Source organism: Anser anser (genome assembly GCF_964211835.1).
Source record: "Anser anser genome assembly, chromosome: 4".
NCBI lineage: Eukaryota > Metazoa > Chordata > Aves > Anseriformes > Anatidae > Anser > Anser anser.
Window position 1 is genome coordinate 48,949,712 of NC_139724.1, and position 16,557 is coordinate 48,966,268.

The following is a 16,557-nucleotide window of genomic DNA, read 5'->3' on the forward strand; positions in this document are numbered from 1 at the left end:
ACATCAGAGAGGGAAATAAAATGTCAAACAGCCATATGTTAAGGGAATGGCACATAATATTGTGGAGGAAAGAAAGCATTAGCTTGGCATTTCTGAATTGTCAGTTGTGACTGACAATTTTAATGGATAATTATGTAGCTGGCATTTACAGGATCTCAGCTTTCTGACTGTGGTCTTTACAAAAAGCGGCTCTTCTGCAGTGTGCATGTGCCCAGTTACAGCATGCTGATTGCAGCAGGCTGCTGTGCGTTTCCTCATTTCCTTACATACAGAAATGGTCTTGGTAATAACAGGCATTAGATTTCCAGTTTCTTGGAAAATTGTTTTTTTTTTCTTTTTTCTTTCTTTCTTTTTTTTTTTTTTCCTGTATGAGAAAAGTGGGTGCAGTTGGGGAACTGTTTTCTCTGGGGCAGCAGGGCTGCTCCGCAGCCTGGCACAGGCTTGAATTAGTTAAAGGCTGCAGGTCTGGCTCTCTTACATGCTGCTATGAGGCAACTTGGGTTTAGGAGAACCAGTATTTGCTTTCTCATGTAGATGTGACGGATTCTGACAAGCACCTCAACTTAAAATAGATGATTATTATGGTTAGGCTTTCACGCATTTATTCTGAAAACCTTCAGGTAGTGTTGATCTTGATTGTGCTAGCTGGAGGCCAACGGGCTCACTTTGGTCAGTCATGAGTTTCACGTGAGTAGGAAATAGGACTTGTTATCCTAAAGGTCTGTCAGAACAGGATGATTTTAATTTGGATCCAGATGTTCCTGTGTTACCCATCTCTAGTTACAGGAGATAATCCTGAGCCTAGCAAATTTCAGTCCTCCTTTTGAGTACTGCAGGGGTGTTTCATCTCGGCTACTTACAAATAAAAACCGCTTGTAGAGCTTTTGGCCTGTTTCCCCTTGGGGCTCGCTCTCCATGCGGGCTGGGCCGAGCCGTTTTGTGGGGCCGGGGGGGTCCCGCTCCTCAGCGGCGCTGCCGGAGGGGGAGCGGAGCGCGGCCGGGGCCCGCCCGCCTCAGGTACAGCCCGGGGCCGTGCCGAGCCGTGCCGGGGCTGTGGGCCCCGCCGTGGGTGTGCGGGGCCGCGCCGAAGGCGGAGCCGCGCTCGGGGGCCGGTGCGGCTTTATTAGCGCCGCAGGTCGCGATGCGCGGCGCAGGCAGGGCGCAGCGAGCAACAGGAGGCGGCGCGGGCCCGCAGCGCCCAGCCCAGCCCAGCCCAGCCCAGCCCGCCCGGCTGCCGCCGGGGGCCGGCCGAGGCGGGAGCCGGGGGCGAGAGGGGAAGGAGGGGAAGCGGCGCGGAGAGCGAGGAGGCGGCCGGAGGGGGAAGAGCGCGCCGGGCGGCGGGCCGCCGGCTCGTGATGGTGCTCCTGCCCCTGTGGGTAGCGGCAGCCGCGCTCCTGGGGCTCCGCGCTGCAGCCGGCCGGCAGGTGAGTGGCGGCGGGGCGGCGAGCCGAACCATGCTGAGCCGAGACAGGCGGCGGAGAGCCGGGGGACGCCGCTGGGGTCCGGCGCTTTGCTCCCCTCCTGGGCTCTGCCCGCACCCCGGGGTCCCTCCGGCAGCCCCGGCCGGCCCCAGCCCGGAGGGGCCGCTGGGGAGCGCTTCCTGCCCGGTCTGTCCCTTCTCTCGTCCCGTGCGCGGCTTTTTCCTTCCTCCGCCGTCTACGGCGCGCACCCCGGCTCTCCCCAGCACCCAGCTCGGAGCGGAGCATCCCCAGCGCTGCAGAGAGCAGCTCGTCCCCTGCCGCACCGGAGCTCCGGGGACAGCTCACGGAGCCCTGGGCCCACGCTGGTGGCGGTGGCAGGCTGGTGTCCCTGTCCCTGCTGTTGGCTTTCTCACTCCCCTGGCAAAGTGCCGAAGGAGAAGTGTCAACACGCCTGCCCTGCTGCCCCTCAGGACTTATCCCCTGCATTGACCTTAAAGTCTTTTTTTGGCCACCGAACTTACTTTGCGGCACGGTAGATAGAATGGCTCATTCAGAGTCAGGATTCCTTAGCTGCTCGATTTACGCTAAACTTATTAAGGACTCTGTTAATATATTGGTGGAAACAGCTATTTATTCGGCCGAGGAAAAGTGCCATCCCTGAAAACCAAAAGCAGAATTGCAAAAAATGGTGCAATGCAAAGCAAGTAATTTTTCAGCCTTCTAGAACCATTCATCTGTCACACGTTGTGCAGTAATTACACTAACGACTTTGTGCATGTGTCTCTTCTCTTCTGCAGGCTAGTAAAGAGCAACAGATCCAAATAGGTAAGTCTTTTTAACTATTATTGCTGCTACTGACAAAAATATAAATGAAAAAAGTAAGCTCAACAAACTAGTTGATTTTCTGGAGAAATGATCTGTATGCAGGCAAGCGTTCTCTTGTGTATCCCCACACCATTACCACCCAGGAGCATTTGTAGTCTCACACTGCTGTGGCATGACTTGAATTCGCATGCCTCTCATTACAAGCTCTTGCATCCCGATAACTCCGTGCTTCCCTTTTTAAAAATAAAACAACAAAAGTTCAGAATTGCAGCATGCTTAAACTAGTCTTCTGAATGCCATGGCGCTCTGGGTCAGACACTGTTTTCATTTCTGTCTTTCTGAATCAAGGAGGAAATGTCTACTCCATTTGGCCAGGGCAGTCCAAGTCTTTGTACCACTTTTCTTCTGTACTGGAAGTATTTGCTGGAAAAATTTTGTTTAATGCCAAGGTCTCTGTGTATTTTGTTGATGGCAGAGTGTGCTGGCTGCAAGCCCAATGGTGGTAGTTGCTTTATAAACTGATACACACATAAGGAAGTGCATCATAGGCTTTGACATCCATGATGAATGAGGGTACTGAAATGAAACGTGCTCGTCAGTGCCCATGGGGTACTTCGTATTGCAATTTTAAGCCTGACTCTTTCCTAAAAAAAAAAAAAAACAACCAACCAAAAAAAAACCACACCAAAAACAGGAAGCTTCATATAATTAGGAGCACGTGCACACAATTAAATTGCTGTAGATCTGTGTTGATTTAAACTAATAGATAATTTAGTGCTGTGTGGGATGGAAGAGGTTATGGAATGGTGCCGCAGTCAGTGTTCTCTCCCTGAGCATCAGTGTGAGGGTGTGTCATCTCACCTGCCCTGTAGTTCGCCTGGTTGTGCAATGAGCCTCTTCAGCATTTGGCCAAAGTTGTTGTCAAGCGCTAGTGTCTTTACAGTGCTCTGGAGCTTTTCAATGAGAGGAGCGGTAGCCATGGGAAGGGACCCTAGGGAATTCTATTTCCAGTTGCCATCAGACTTCCAATTTTGAGGTTTCGGTTCAGGTATTAATCTGAGGGATTGCTCAGAGAAGAGTTTCAAGTATTTCTCTAAATTTTGGAGGTTTTGTCTCAATTTCAGTTCTGGCACTGCATTCCTTATAGGCTTAGGTTGATTTCCACTGTCATCAGTGAATAATGGGAGTTGAGACAGTTAGGTACATTTAAACCTAGCTGGCAAACAAACTTTTTTTCCAGTGGTATGCTGATCCTGTGTTTTATTTTTGGTCGTTTCCATGAGAAATGGATTGTATTTGAATTTCAGAAACCATAAGCTATACAGGAATGCATCTTTTAAATTATACAGTACATCAGACAAAAATCTTTAACCTGGAAAAGTACTTTTTTTCCTTTGAATCTTTTCTTTCTTTCACGGTTCCAGCATTGCTGTAGTCTGGGAACCTTTGAGGCATGCAGGAACCATGGGAGAGAGGTGACGTTGCACAGCAGGGGATGAATCAGGCCCACAGACAAAGCTCCCAGGGACAGGGACAGGGCTGCATGCTGCCAGTGGGACAGGCTCCAGGCACAGCTCTCAGGGTGCAGCGGAGCCCATGCAGTTGATGCGATCTCACCCTCCTCTGCCTGAGGAGGGGCATCTGGAGATGGGATGGGCATGGGCTGGTGGGTATGTCTGTTCACAGATCCACGGGTCTTTGGACTCAAACGTCCCCTGGTGCGGTTCAGCAGCACAGGGCCTCCTTGGGATGGGTCTCGGTGTTGGTAGGTGCCTGGCAAGAGAGAGCTTGCTGTGTCTCCTCAGCACAACTGCCCAGCATCTCGGTGGCTTTTTGTCCAGTCTAGCACGGCGGAGAGTTCCATATCTTCCAAGACCAGGTTGCCTATGACTAGCACTGCCTTTTGAGCCATTGATAACGTTTTGCTGAGGGAAAATGTGTATTGTGAAGGCAGAACTGTCTACTAAACACAGATGTTGGGATTTGTCCTCCTCTTTGTGTTTTTTAACTGTTAATATTTAAAGTAATGTTTTATCCTGTAAATTCTGATTGAAAAAGCATGGCCTACTCAGTTTAGAGGTTTAATGACTACAGTAAAACCTGCATTAGGATTGCCTCCAAATGGGCCGTCCTACTTTTAAGTCCCTATTAAGTGTCACTTTGCATTGGTGTTGTATATTTTGATTTGGCCCAGGGCTGGCTGCTGTCAGCAGCTAATCTTTTTTTGTAGCCTGGAAAGTCACTTAGGACAAATTAAAGCGTATAGGATTTTTTTTTTAAACTAGTACAGAATGTATTATATAGATAGGGAGTTACCCGAGCTTAATTAACTGCATTAATGCATAATGTACTGCAAATGCCTGGAAACTGTCAAGAGGAAACCTTACTGTTGTCTCTGGTGAAACAGTAAGCCCTGAAGATGCTGGCACTCAAGGTGGTGCTACCTCTTCACTTTTCGTGCCCCTCAGCCTCCCACACAGCAGAGCCTCAGCACTGCTCTGTGCTGCTTTTGGAAGAAAACTCTGATGTCTAACCTGGAAAAAGCAGGGCCAGGCTGCCCTGGAGCCTGGATAAAAGAAGCTCACTGGTGTTGTGCCAAGGGACTTTGCTGTGAAAACATCGTGAAGAATTTCTTGAGTTGCCTGTATTCCTGGGACAAGTTGACAGTGAAGGAAAGGAATGAGGACACCAAAGAGAGGTGTATGCCATGTGAGCCTGTATTCTTGCAGTCCCTTGCTTTTATTCATCCAACTCGCAATGTCTAGCACCGATGTATGCTGCATAGCCTCATCCCTGTTTACGTGCAAAATTGTGGGAAAATCCTCTAGAAGTCCATCCTCCCCCTTTGTCTATCTTTTCTTTTTATTTGGACATTTCTGCCACCTAAAGGCAGTCAAATACAGAGTGAACGATAGCTTGGAATTGATTCTGGTTGTTTGAAGAGAGGGACCAGAACAATTACTTCATTTCTGGAAACCACCAACCAAGGATGAAGGCAGAAAACACTGATGATGAAACCCCTGCTAGAATTGTCTGGTTTTGTTACAGCACTATCCTTTCTTGTTATTGAGCAGCGCTTGGCTAAGTAACTGAAGAAGCTCTGTGCTCATCCCATTACGGTTATCTGTGGAATGGAAGAGTAATCTCTCAAAACATGGGAACTCATGACAGTCTTTTCGTTTAAGTACTGTCCTTTTAATTCCTGCAGTAACAGGTGGTATTTTATGTCCCAGTGCTTCTGTTGGAAAGCTGAATGGTTTTGACAACCAGTCATCCGATTGCAACGAAGTTTTTGAATTGCATTCAGAAGATGAAGGCACAGCGATGCTCTTGAGGTGTTAGGTTAGCTCCAAGCTTTTTGCCAAGGTTGCTGATCTTCCTGACTCTACAACCCATGTTCAGATGGATCCTCCAAGAGAAAAGGGAGCTCTGGAAGCTGACGGTTGCTGTCTCATCATCCCATCTTGTCAGTTTGGGCAAGTCTGGGTCTTGGCATGCAGCCCAGTGTTATCAAGAGTTCCTGCACATTTGTTTCCCTGTGCAGTGCCCAGCCACAGCATCATCTTTGCCAAAACAGTTGTGCTTTTGATATAATTTTGTAGGTTTACGCATTGCTATTTGTGATTGAAATATATCCTAGCAATCTGATGTGGCAGGTAGTTACTGAACATAGCAACTCATCTCATTGCCACGGCACAGAAAACGTTTGGGAAAAAAATTATGCTGCTAGCACTTGAGTTAGTGGACCTGAATTCACAGGTAATGGGTGAAGGAGCCCCTGCAATCAGAAAATTACTTTCTTTGTGGCAGCTGGTCCTCTGCAATGCAGAAGGCTGGAACATGGAGAGTCCAGTTATCCACACTTATTTACATGCAGTGTGAGCAAAAACCCCATCCGAATAATGAATGTTAAATGGCATTTCAGTATTTTGTTAAAAAAAGAGAAGTCATGTCTTCAAAGTTGTGTAGCTGAGTCTAGACATGGAAATAATTTGTCTGGAGTTTCAGAAATTCCTGCTTTTCTGCTGTTTCCACTGATTTCTATTTAGACTAAGCTTTTGAAATCTTGCTTAAGTGGATATTTATGAATTTGGAATTCTGCTGTTGACATCCAAATGCAAAATTTTTGATCAATGTATTTCAAAAATCTTTTGCCAAAAACTGATCTTCTAAATACAGCTGATTAAAAAAAAATAGGGCTTTTGAACCTCAATTATCCAATAGTTTTACAGTGCAGAGACAACTACTGTGAGCCAGTGGTGTTAATTCTTCAGTTTATTGTGTATTTGGGGGAAAAAATTATGGATAGACTTCTTCAGAGGCATTCTCTAACTAATTATGTTTTGGCACACAATGAAAGAATGTGATGTTCTTTCACAAGTGTTTCCTTTCAATTTAAACATTGTGCAACTGGAACAGCACTTAAAAACCAGATGAAAAAAGGAAGAAAACTTGAGGTTAAGTGCTTTTTCTATTTCTCTGTGTTCTTCTCTGGTCATTCCTGTAAATTCTGAATTAGCAGTAGAGAGTGACTGAAATTTTAGCAAAGGAAAGGGAACACCTACAGCTGGCATAGAGTTTCCTAAGACCATAGAGTCTGTGGAAAAAAGAGTAATAGAAGTCAGTGGAGGATTTTAGATGTCTTCAGTCATGTCACATTTAATTTTAATTGCCTTTGAACAAAAAGCATTTCCTTTTTTTGCTTTGCGTTTAGAGACTCTGGACAGGGCTTTTGCTGACTCAAAAGCTTGACAATTCTTATTTTCCACCCTTTGTTCCTACCTTCTTGTGGCTAGCTGTCTGTTCTTGTTATTAGCAAAAATCTTTTTTTTTTTTTGTGTGCCCCTGCAAGAAGAAATCTGTGGATACTGTTGCAAGATGTGCAAAGCAACTTCTGAATTGTACAGTGAACAAAGAATTTGATCACTGGAACTGTGGTCTCTGGCATTGTACATCCTACTTTGAGAAGGGGGGAAAAAAAAGAAAAACTGTGAAGAATCTCAGTGAGGTAAAAGGAGTAATGTCAGTCTGTGAATGAAATCTCATCACTGAAGCTCAGGGAATGTGAGGATCTGGATTTTAGCTTTGACCCAGTTAGGATATACAACCCAGCAGCTCTGTCTCCTGCTCTTGGCCTGATGTCTAATTAATAAAAAAATGAGTGTAGAGTTTTAATTTGGTACCATCTCTAAGGAGGAGGGTTAGCAAGCCCGACTCAGAATTCCCAGTGATTAAAATGGGAATTATCCTAAGGATAATATCCTAATTAGGATACCAGTTTTAGAACCTAATCTTGTAGGTGTATGGCAAAAAAAGATTGAGTTCGCTGCTACTGAGAAACACACTGTGACTGCTAGCAGTGGGACACAGAGTAAGTTTTCAGAACAAGAAACTTAAAAATGATAAAGAACTTTCCACTCACCTGGGATATAGTATTTATGTGTTATATAAAGATTCTCATAGCACAGAAATTTATATGTCTATACCTTCCACTGTAACTACACATTATTTTTCTGTCAAATCCCTCAGTAACTGGAACAAAAGCAAACTGGAAAAAAAACAGCCATATGAAGCCATTAGAGATGTTTTCCTACAAAAGTCTCATAAAATAAGCAGCCACTGCTTCCGGGAGAGATGAATTACCTACCAAGCTTTTTATCTATTAATTTTCAGTTCAAGTGCAATTCACTCTGGGAATGGATAAAATTTAATTCATTTTGTTATTTTTATTGGAGGAATTCTCAGTGGCACTTTGTGGTACCATCTGAGCTACTCAACCCTGGAGTTTTTTAATACAAAAGGTATCAGTAATATCACTCTAATACTGCTTTAGCCACTTCTCTCAGGAAAAGAAGATCTAGGGAATAATTCTGTCCTGAATGTCTTTTTAACTCTCACATAGTGTAATAAAATGTAGTAAGACTTCAGCTTTGGTGCAGCTTTCAGCAGCGTTTTGGTCCACAGCTTGGCCTGGCCTGGGAATGTGTCTCCTTCTCCTTTTACAGGATGAAAATTGGACACCAAATATCCTGATTAATCCCAGGTTACAAAGGTCTCACAGAAAAGATAAACTTGTTTTACAGTGGTGTAAAATTACCTTAGGGCAATGGGAAACGTGTGTATGTCCTCTGATGCGTGATAAGTGATAACAGCAGAAGACCTTTCTCTGACCAAAAGAGATTTCTCTTAAGCACTAAGAATGCTATTTTCAGGATGATGTGGGTAAGGGACTATACAGAAAGACAGAAAGGGGCTTTTTCCCCCCCCCTTTTTTTCTTAAGTATTGTATTCACATATAATATATACACATAGGCAAATTCAGAACCAAATGGAAAGTTTACAAGTCAGCTACTGTTGCTGCTAATTAGATAGGAATCTTGATTTGACCTGTAGTAATCAGGCAAAAATGATAGGAGAGTGATCAGAGGTAATTACAGCAATGCTCTACCCTTGGAAGCGTACCCTGTGTTTAGGGCACATTGCCTTAGCTAAGGGTCATGCCCTTGAGCTACTATAGTATTACCTCAGGATTTCTTTAGGCAGACAACAAGAGTTGTTCTGCAGTTTTTATAGCTTTTGTGTATTGCAGGAAGATGCAGGATTTAGATAGAAATTTGTAACTTTAAAAAAAATAAAAGCTCATCTGTTGCTTTTGAACTCCATCGCTCAAGTTGCGCAAAGAGGAAGGGCAATAGCAAGTTGCTGGGTACGGAGATTTATCAGAGGAGATCTACAGAGGGAAAAGTTACTGCTTTTACTACTGCTGACCGATATAATTTATCGGTGATATGTGATACCTACTGGATTCTTGTCTCTGTTCCAGTTTTCTGAGACTGCAGAAATGTGTACGCGAATTGCAGTTATATACCAAACATGCCACTTGATTTTCAGCATCTTAATAGAGATCTCAATGCAGGGGCAAACAAGTCCATTTAAGGTGTATGATGGAGTCGCAGGGCATTTCTTACAAGAGAATTCAAAAGGGTTGCTGCCTCTTCTTTGGCTGTAAAGCAAACCTAAACCCCATGAAAATCCCCAGATAAATATAAATGAATATTTCAGGGTTTTCTCTGCAAGTTTTATGAAAATAGAGTCATGAAAGACCTGCTTCTTGAAAAATTTGGCATATGGAGGATATTTTGCATGCGCTTAATGTGTATCCTAGCATCTGTGGTGTGTGTTTATTTGAGGTGTGTACCTGGGCACAGCTTCTTGTGTTCATCCACCTTGGCATGGTCCATGTGCTTTTCCTAAGGTTGAAATGTCCTTCCTGTCTAATTATCACCGTGATAACATGATGATCTGTAAATACACTTCTTTCTTATATCTCCTCTGTGTTTTTATGTGATAGTGCAAAGCATTTTTATGATAACGATTAATGTGTTACAAGTGTTACAGGCCTTGCTGTAAGGTACCCAAGTGAAGATCTTACAAGCTTGAGCGTGGTAAATAAAAGAGAGCAGCTACACGTATTTTACATTTGCCTACGTTAGATTGGTTGGTTTATATCCAGACTAACTATCTAGCACACATCATCTAATGCACATTGATGGTGTGGTGACATTGGCTCCCATTGTTTTAAAAATTATGCAAAGGTTTGTATTGGTCTCCAGCTGAACTTGCCAGTGGAGTGCTTTAGAGTAGCTCTAACAGGAATCCTAGATTGGCAATACTGGAAGCGGAGGTATGAGTAGGAGGGGTCCAACATGCATTGCATTTGATGTTAGGCCTAAAAACTCAGTAGTTGTATGTTGTATAATAAATTGGCAGTAGCTGAGTGTTTTCTGCATGAATGTCACCCGTGGCAGTCTGGCTAACGGCTTGTTGCATCCTTGCATCACTCTTTGCTCTATTGGCATACACTTCTGCAGCTCTGTATTCAGTCTTAAGGCTTGTTCCATGTTCTTGTTCTAATTTTAGTTTGTTTTGGGGTATTTCTCTTGGCAGAATTACCAAAAAGCAGACCAAGACCGTATGGGTTAGTGATTCCAATTAGTACCAATGCAGATGGAAGCTATATCTCCAATATACTCTCTGCAAGCCATCAAAGAAGATCAACGCGGGAGGTATCCCAAAGCCCCAAGCAGCTGTATTTTAACGTCACTGCATTTGGAAGGGAATTCCATCTCCGGCTGAAACCCAACACTCATTTAGTGGCTCCCGAGGCGGTAGTGGAGTGGTATGAAGACTCTGTGGAAACTGGAAATGGAAATGATGCTGGTAACGCGAGTCAGACTAGAACTGCTACAGAGAGGTTATGGAAAAGAGAGCCACTGTGGACCAACTGTGCATACGTGGGAGACATAACTGACATCCCCGGAGCTTCTGTTGCAATTAGCAATTGTGATGGTCTGGTAAGGCTTCTTCAGTGGTGTTCATGTCAGGTGTTTTATCACTTTGCACACAGCTTCTATTGCTTTTGAGTACACAGCGCTAATGATACCATTTTAAAAGCTTAATTTCTCAAATCCCTTAGAAAATGCCTCAGTATACATTTATGCATATAGTCTTTTTGCTTTACTCTGGTATAATTGCTCGGAGTTTGATGAACAAAGTCCATAATGTTGCTCGGATAAGAGAGAAAGAAATCAAACCTGCTATTTGTTGGTTTTCCTTTTTACTTTCATGAGGTGTTACAAATGGGAAAATGAATAATGAAGGTATTTTAACACTTAAAATAAGATCTTTTGGTGAGTGAGCATAGAATCTGGTGTTCAAATCACACTGTGTAGTTCTCGGGCAGCAAATTTGCACGCTGCCCTGTAGCCCAAGAATAGCAACAGATTTAAATTCAAAAGGGCTTATTAATAAAATAAACATCCTTTTTTTTTTTTTACATGCAGTTCTGTTTTTCTCTGAAGGTATCATGAGAATCAACTGGTTCACATCTATAAATGTTTTGTTCTCAAAACTGTGCTGGCCTGACTGCCGTGTTAGTTAAAAATGCGTGATATTTGATTGTGGCTTCAGCAGATGCAGTGACTGCCTTGGTACACAAATCCTATATTGAAAGACTGGGAATATATTGAGTACACATACCATTCGTTAATTCAATCATGCGGTAAAGAAAGCTAACAATACTTACCTTGTACTCTTTAAGTAGCAGGAGCAATGGTGGAACATGACTGCAACATCCAGGAAGATTAATGTAGTGGTTACTCTATTGCTATTCAGGAGAGGAATCATATGAACAAGTCTGCAACAAGAATCCCTTCTTGGAACTAGGTTTCCCCCTTCCTGTCACATGCCAGAGCTGTTAATGATTTGATTCCATTTTATGATAAGTGCTGGCTAGCAAAGCTCCTAGCTTCTGCAGTGTGCCTCTCCTCTGCTGTACATAATTTATTTCAGGTAAAGCACTCACTGTATGAGCATCCACATAAATGTCTCAAACTCCTGATTCAACACTTAGGGCTATGCACAACCAAAACTCCTTGACTTTCCTTACTTGAAGAAAAAAAAAAAAGGTGGTGTTTACATCTGAGGTTATCAGCTACTGGCAGTTTTTCTTTTTTTTCTTTTCTTTTTTTTTTTTTTTTTTTAGTGGAATCTGTTGACAGTGTGCTGTGTTTACAAAGATCATGCAGACATCTGCCTGGACAGATAGAGCCTCAGATGCTGCTCTCACGATGAATGAGACCATTGGCCCGAGAGCTGTATTTTAGCAGTAATCCTGAATGAAGTTCTTGCGTTAAGTGACAGAGCACTTTAAGACAACAAATTGGATTAAATGGAATTAGATTAAGGGGTACAGCAACATCGGCAGAGATCGCCATGTGGCTGACAAGCTGCTTTGTGGTGTGCTTTCAGTTAACTGAAATGAGGTAGTTACTGTCTTCACAAACCTCCACATATTTAAGAAGAAGCTAACAGGTACCAAAAGGATCCTAAATAAAGAACAGGAGGTTTCTGAGTTGTGTGTCATGTTGCCACAGCACCCAGGAGAAGCCCCTCAGGTGCTTTCCAATGTTTTATGGACTGAACTAGGAGAAAATGTGCTTTTTGTTGAGGAGGAGAGTGTGTAAATGCTTCTGACTCTCTGTTGTTTCTGTTCATCTCAACCCAACCTGTCCTGTACAGTCTTTGTGGGACTTCTTCAAGCCCCTGAGGCACCCACCACACGGCAGGGTTGGAAACCACCATCAGAGCATGGACATAGTGAGTTGTCTGTGGCAAACTGTGTTGCCAGGACTGCTCCCTGACCTGCCTGCTTATGCACCCCTCTTGCCAGGACCAGACCTCAGCTGCCACTTGAGCTGCTGTGCTGCATTTCATGTTGCTGCCAGGGGGCTGCTGGGCTGGCAGAGAGCTGCTGCAGTGGCTTTACTGCTGCCTGTTTTGGACAACTATGAGAACAGCTCATGTGCTGAAAAGTATCTTTTTTGGAGAGCTTTTGCTTGCTTACTTCACCTAGCTGTTGTCGCAGTCTTTAGGAGCTCTAAGCAAGTGCGTGTGAAATAAATAATCCTCAAGATTGATGGGATTTCAGTTGGCTTTTTTTCTCCCACCAGCTCCAAGGTTAGCAGAAATAGCTTGAAGTTAGCATTTCTGGCTTCTCTGCTGCTGTACTATGCCTCTCTCAACCAAGCTAGAATATTTGATCCTCAGTGTATCCTGAAGATGTGAAGGGTGAGATGATATGGCTTAACAGAAACTGGAACAACAGTGAGAAATTCTAGGGCCATGTGTCTATTTGAAAGATTTATTTTCGACTTCAGAGGAATTTAGATGCTTGCCAGTGTAGCCAGCTAGGTTGTTACCTTTTGCGAAAAAGAAAAAGGAATCACTATGGTTGCAATTCACACCGCGTGTAGCTTATAAAGCAAGTTTGTTATTCATCAGTGACAGATGAAGAGCACTTGGCTTGCCACCAGTTAGCAAAAGCCCTCATAAATTTTATTTTGTGCATGAGGAGATTTTTAATTATGGCTCTTAAGACACTTGCTTATAGTTGGGCAAAATTATGTATTGCATTAACCTATACTTCATAAAGAGTGCTCAGTTTCATATTATTTAGGGTTTGCTCTCAGCACTAGCTGTGTGAGGTTATGAGGAACACAGCAGTGCTCACTTTTGATTCCTTGATTGCAAATACACAGAATTATTGGCATTTACGCTAGTAGAGCAAGGTTTTGTCCATGGTCTCTTCCTGAATCTAAACTTAGGTTTAAAAACCAAAATACATGAACGCTTTTGTTATGAAGCAGTTTACATATCTGCTTTTGCAGTAAAAGTCATCTGCATGCCATAAGTTTTGCAAATTCCAATCTTCACATCTGTTTAATATCCCTTGAAAGTAACTTTGTTACAAAAATCACATGCATGTGCGTGCACTTGTCATAGCAAAAGAACACTTAATTAGTCATGTAGAAGCTGCCCTTTGTTTTCATTACTGCATTTAAAAATGTGTTAGTGAGTAACTGACAAATGCTATGAAATGTGAGCGACAAAATATGATAATAATAAAAGAAACCCTGCAAAGTAGCACTTCCTAGTTTCCATATGTAAAACTCAGGGTGGATAGATTTGTAAAGCTCATTCTAACTTTGATGTTGTAAGGGTAGTGCTGTGCTGTGTTTAAGAAAGCTGGTGTTTCCTCAGGTTTCTAGGGTACATTTCTCCAGTTATTTTCATCACAATTGCAGTACTTGTTGTCAAAGTATGTATAGAGCTTGTCAAATATTTGCCAGAGTTGCAGCAAGACTTGTAACTGAGTTGCAGACATCAAGCAAAATCATCCTTCCCAGAGTCTAGACAGCATGTGGAGGAGTCCTGGCTTGTCTCAGGTCAGGAGGACTGTGTATTTTGTAGCTCACTGCAGTAATTTCATCTCTTCTGTATGAAGCTTGCTCTGCAGTGGCAGCCTTTTGAAGTTAAGATGGTTCTGTTGTCGTGCAGCACTGGTGACCTGGCACTGGGAAGGGAAGAGTGTTGATGAAAAACCTAATGCTTTTCCTAGAAGTTTACTCTTGTGTCATTCTGACATTCATCAGCTGAAAATAACAGCACCCTTTGGCTCTGTGGGCTTGAGAAACTGAAGCCTGTGATCTCTTATCAGAGAAGGGTAAAAGAAGAAAAGCTCTTCATAACTTTGATCTGCAGATGATGAAATCAGTTTCACAGACAGCAGCCTAGATTTAAGTCTACTTGTTGATCCTTTGCCTTTTCTTTATTTGGCTTTGGCTTAGTAAATGTGCAGAGGCAGAACGTGTTGCAGTGATGGAAGGACATACCACTGCAGGGGCTTGGCAAGGCCAGGAAGAAGGCTCCATTTACCCAAACAGCACTTGCGGGGTGTTATCTCCTTCCCTCACACGTTCACAGTTCTTCAGTTCTTGCATTCCTGTTTTTCATTCTGTCTCCTGCCTGCTTTTCCTTTCTTTCAGTGCCTGTACAACATGTCACCTTGGTGCTCTTCTGTCTGTCTCGTCAGACACGGACTTAACAAGGAGAGCCAGGGTTATGAAGGGTTATGGCCAGCTCACCTGCACAAGTCGCATGGCCCCCTCCTATTTACATCTGAGCTGCATCTTCCCTTCTGTCCTCCTCATAAAGACCAGATTGTGCACAGTCACAAACAACTTAATATATTCCAGTCAGCTTGACAGGCGGCATTAATGGTGCCTTCTCATCTGGATAACTGTGGGAATGGGTTTTGTGTGTCTCTGTACTAATTTAAATGTTTAATTTAATGTATACACACAAGCAGAGTAGCTGAAGTTAATCTGCTCCCAGGTGAGCATACACAGGGCAGCGTTCCAGTGTCCGACTTAACGGTAAGTTTCCTGTTCTAAGATGCTACAAGGGGCTTAAGGGTTTTGAGTAGTTAACTGCTCAAAAGTTACTGAAGTTTCTGGCCTTGTAATTTTGTTGCTAAGGAAGTATGTTTCTAGAGCAGCATGTGGTTTACAAAAGTGGGAAAATAATTGCAAGATGTTAAAGCAGGTGGAAGTAAATCAGTTCAAAGCAGATTTCACAGAACGCAGTTTTCACATATTGCTTGTGCCTGGTACAGTGCTGCTGCAGAAGATGCAGAAAATGACGAGCTTCAAACAACCACTACAGATGTTTGAGACTGTAAATAAGGAGAACACAGCAGACTTTATGTTTAGAAATAAGAAAGCAGAGACTTTTAAGTAAGTTTCTGCCTTTTGTTGTAAAGAATTACTTGAATTTCTCAATTAGCTTTCTTCCTCTTCTAACAAAATCCTAACAGCTGTTGGTATGTGATACATTAGATTGCACTTACACTGTAGGATCTGTCTTTATGGACATATGTCTACTTGTTTGAGTTATGATCTAGTTTATATTTTCTTTATGTAATGCCAGAAAAGTGTGAATGTCTTTGTTTTGTTACTTGAGCATTAAGCTTACTTGCTTTAAATGAAAGGGCCAGACCCAGTACGCTAGATTTTCGATTGTTGACTACCAAGCAAAATGTCACTTGCTTTATCAGTCAGCCATGGCCTTCGGGTCCAGGGCTGCATACACTCATTTGAAAGAATGACTGTTTGCAAATGAGAGGTCTTCAGCAGTCTACCTGTCTTTTCAAGTGCAGCTGTTGAACAGGGGGAATCCTTAAAGACAGGCAAACTGTCAGGATCTGTCATTATTCGTGACAGATGATTCCTTGCTTATTGTCATCCCTTTTTTGTGAGGATGTCAAAGCATGAAGGAGCTTGTGTATGTCTTTGAAGCTGTTACAAATCAATACTTCTATGCAAGTTTATGTTTAGCTTTTGGTATTTTGGGAGTCTCAGTATATCCTGAGTGTTTGGTTTTGAATATTTGACATTACAATCCCCTAGCACAGATCTCTTGAAAGGAGGAACAACTTAAATGTTAGTCTTTAACTTTGTGCCTGAATTTCACCCTTCATGAAAGGAAGCTAATGGAGGTTTCCTACCCTCAGTGGTTTTGGCATTCTTTATGTTACTGGTTACAAAGTGTTTGAAGTGTTTGAATGGTGGAAGGATGTGCAGAGATGCACACAGTTAGTTTCCTTTGGCAAATGTGCTGGAGATATTCAGGCTAGAGAGACTTGCACAAAGATTTAAGTCTCGTTCAGGAAAACCCATAAAAATATGCATAAGTTAAGGCAGGTGGTTAACTGCATACTTAGATCTAAGCAGTTTCAGTGTTTTGATTTGTTTCAAATGCTTTTTATTACCCATTGTTCCACCAAGTCTTGAGTAAAAGCAGGTTTCTTGTTCACGTATTGGCACTAATGTATTGTCTCAACATGATTTCCTCCACACTGGTGAGGTTACGTTACTAAATGAAGAACTGGCTTTCTAGGAGCTGGTGATCC

General features: G+C 43.0%; 1 protein-coding gene across 3 annotated transcripts in view; it reads left to right on the forward strand.

Annotated features, from left to right (window-relative positions):
* The window catches only part of ADAMTS3 (ADAM metallopeptidase with thrombospondin type 1 motif 3), a 159,128-nt gene that overhangs the window by 33,595 nt on the left and 108,976 nt on the right, over positions 1-16,557 (forward strand). Inside the window, exons 1-3 of one of the 3 annotated variants that reach the window (XM_083836118.1) lie at positions 1,131-1,424; positions 2,219-2,246; positions 10,194-10,600. In XM_083836118.1, the coding sequence (XP_083692244.1) occupies positions 1,356-1,424; positions 2,219-2,246; positions 10,194-10,600 (504 nt within the window). In that variant the 5' untranslated portion in view covers positions 1,131-1,355. Of the gene's footprint in view, positions 1-1,129; positions 1,425-2,218; positions 2,247-10,193; positions 10,601-16,557 lie in introns of those variants that run through there. The other 2 variants (XM_083836119.1, XM_083836120.1) reach the window with 2 other exon arrangements.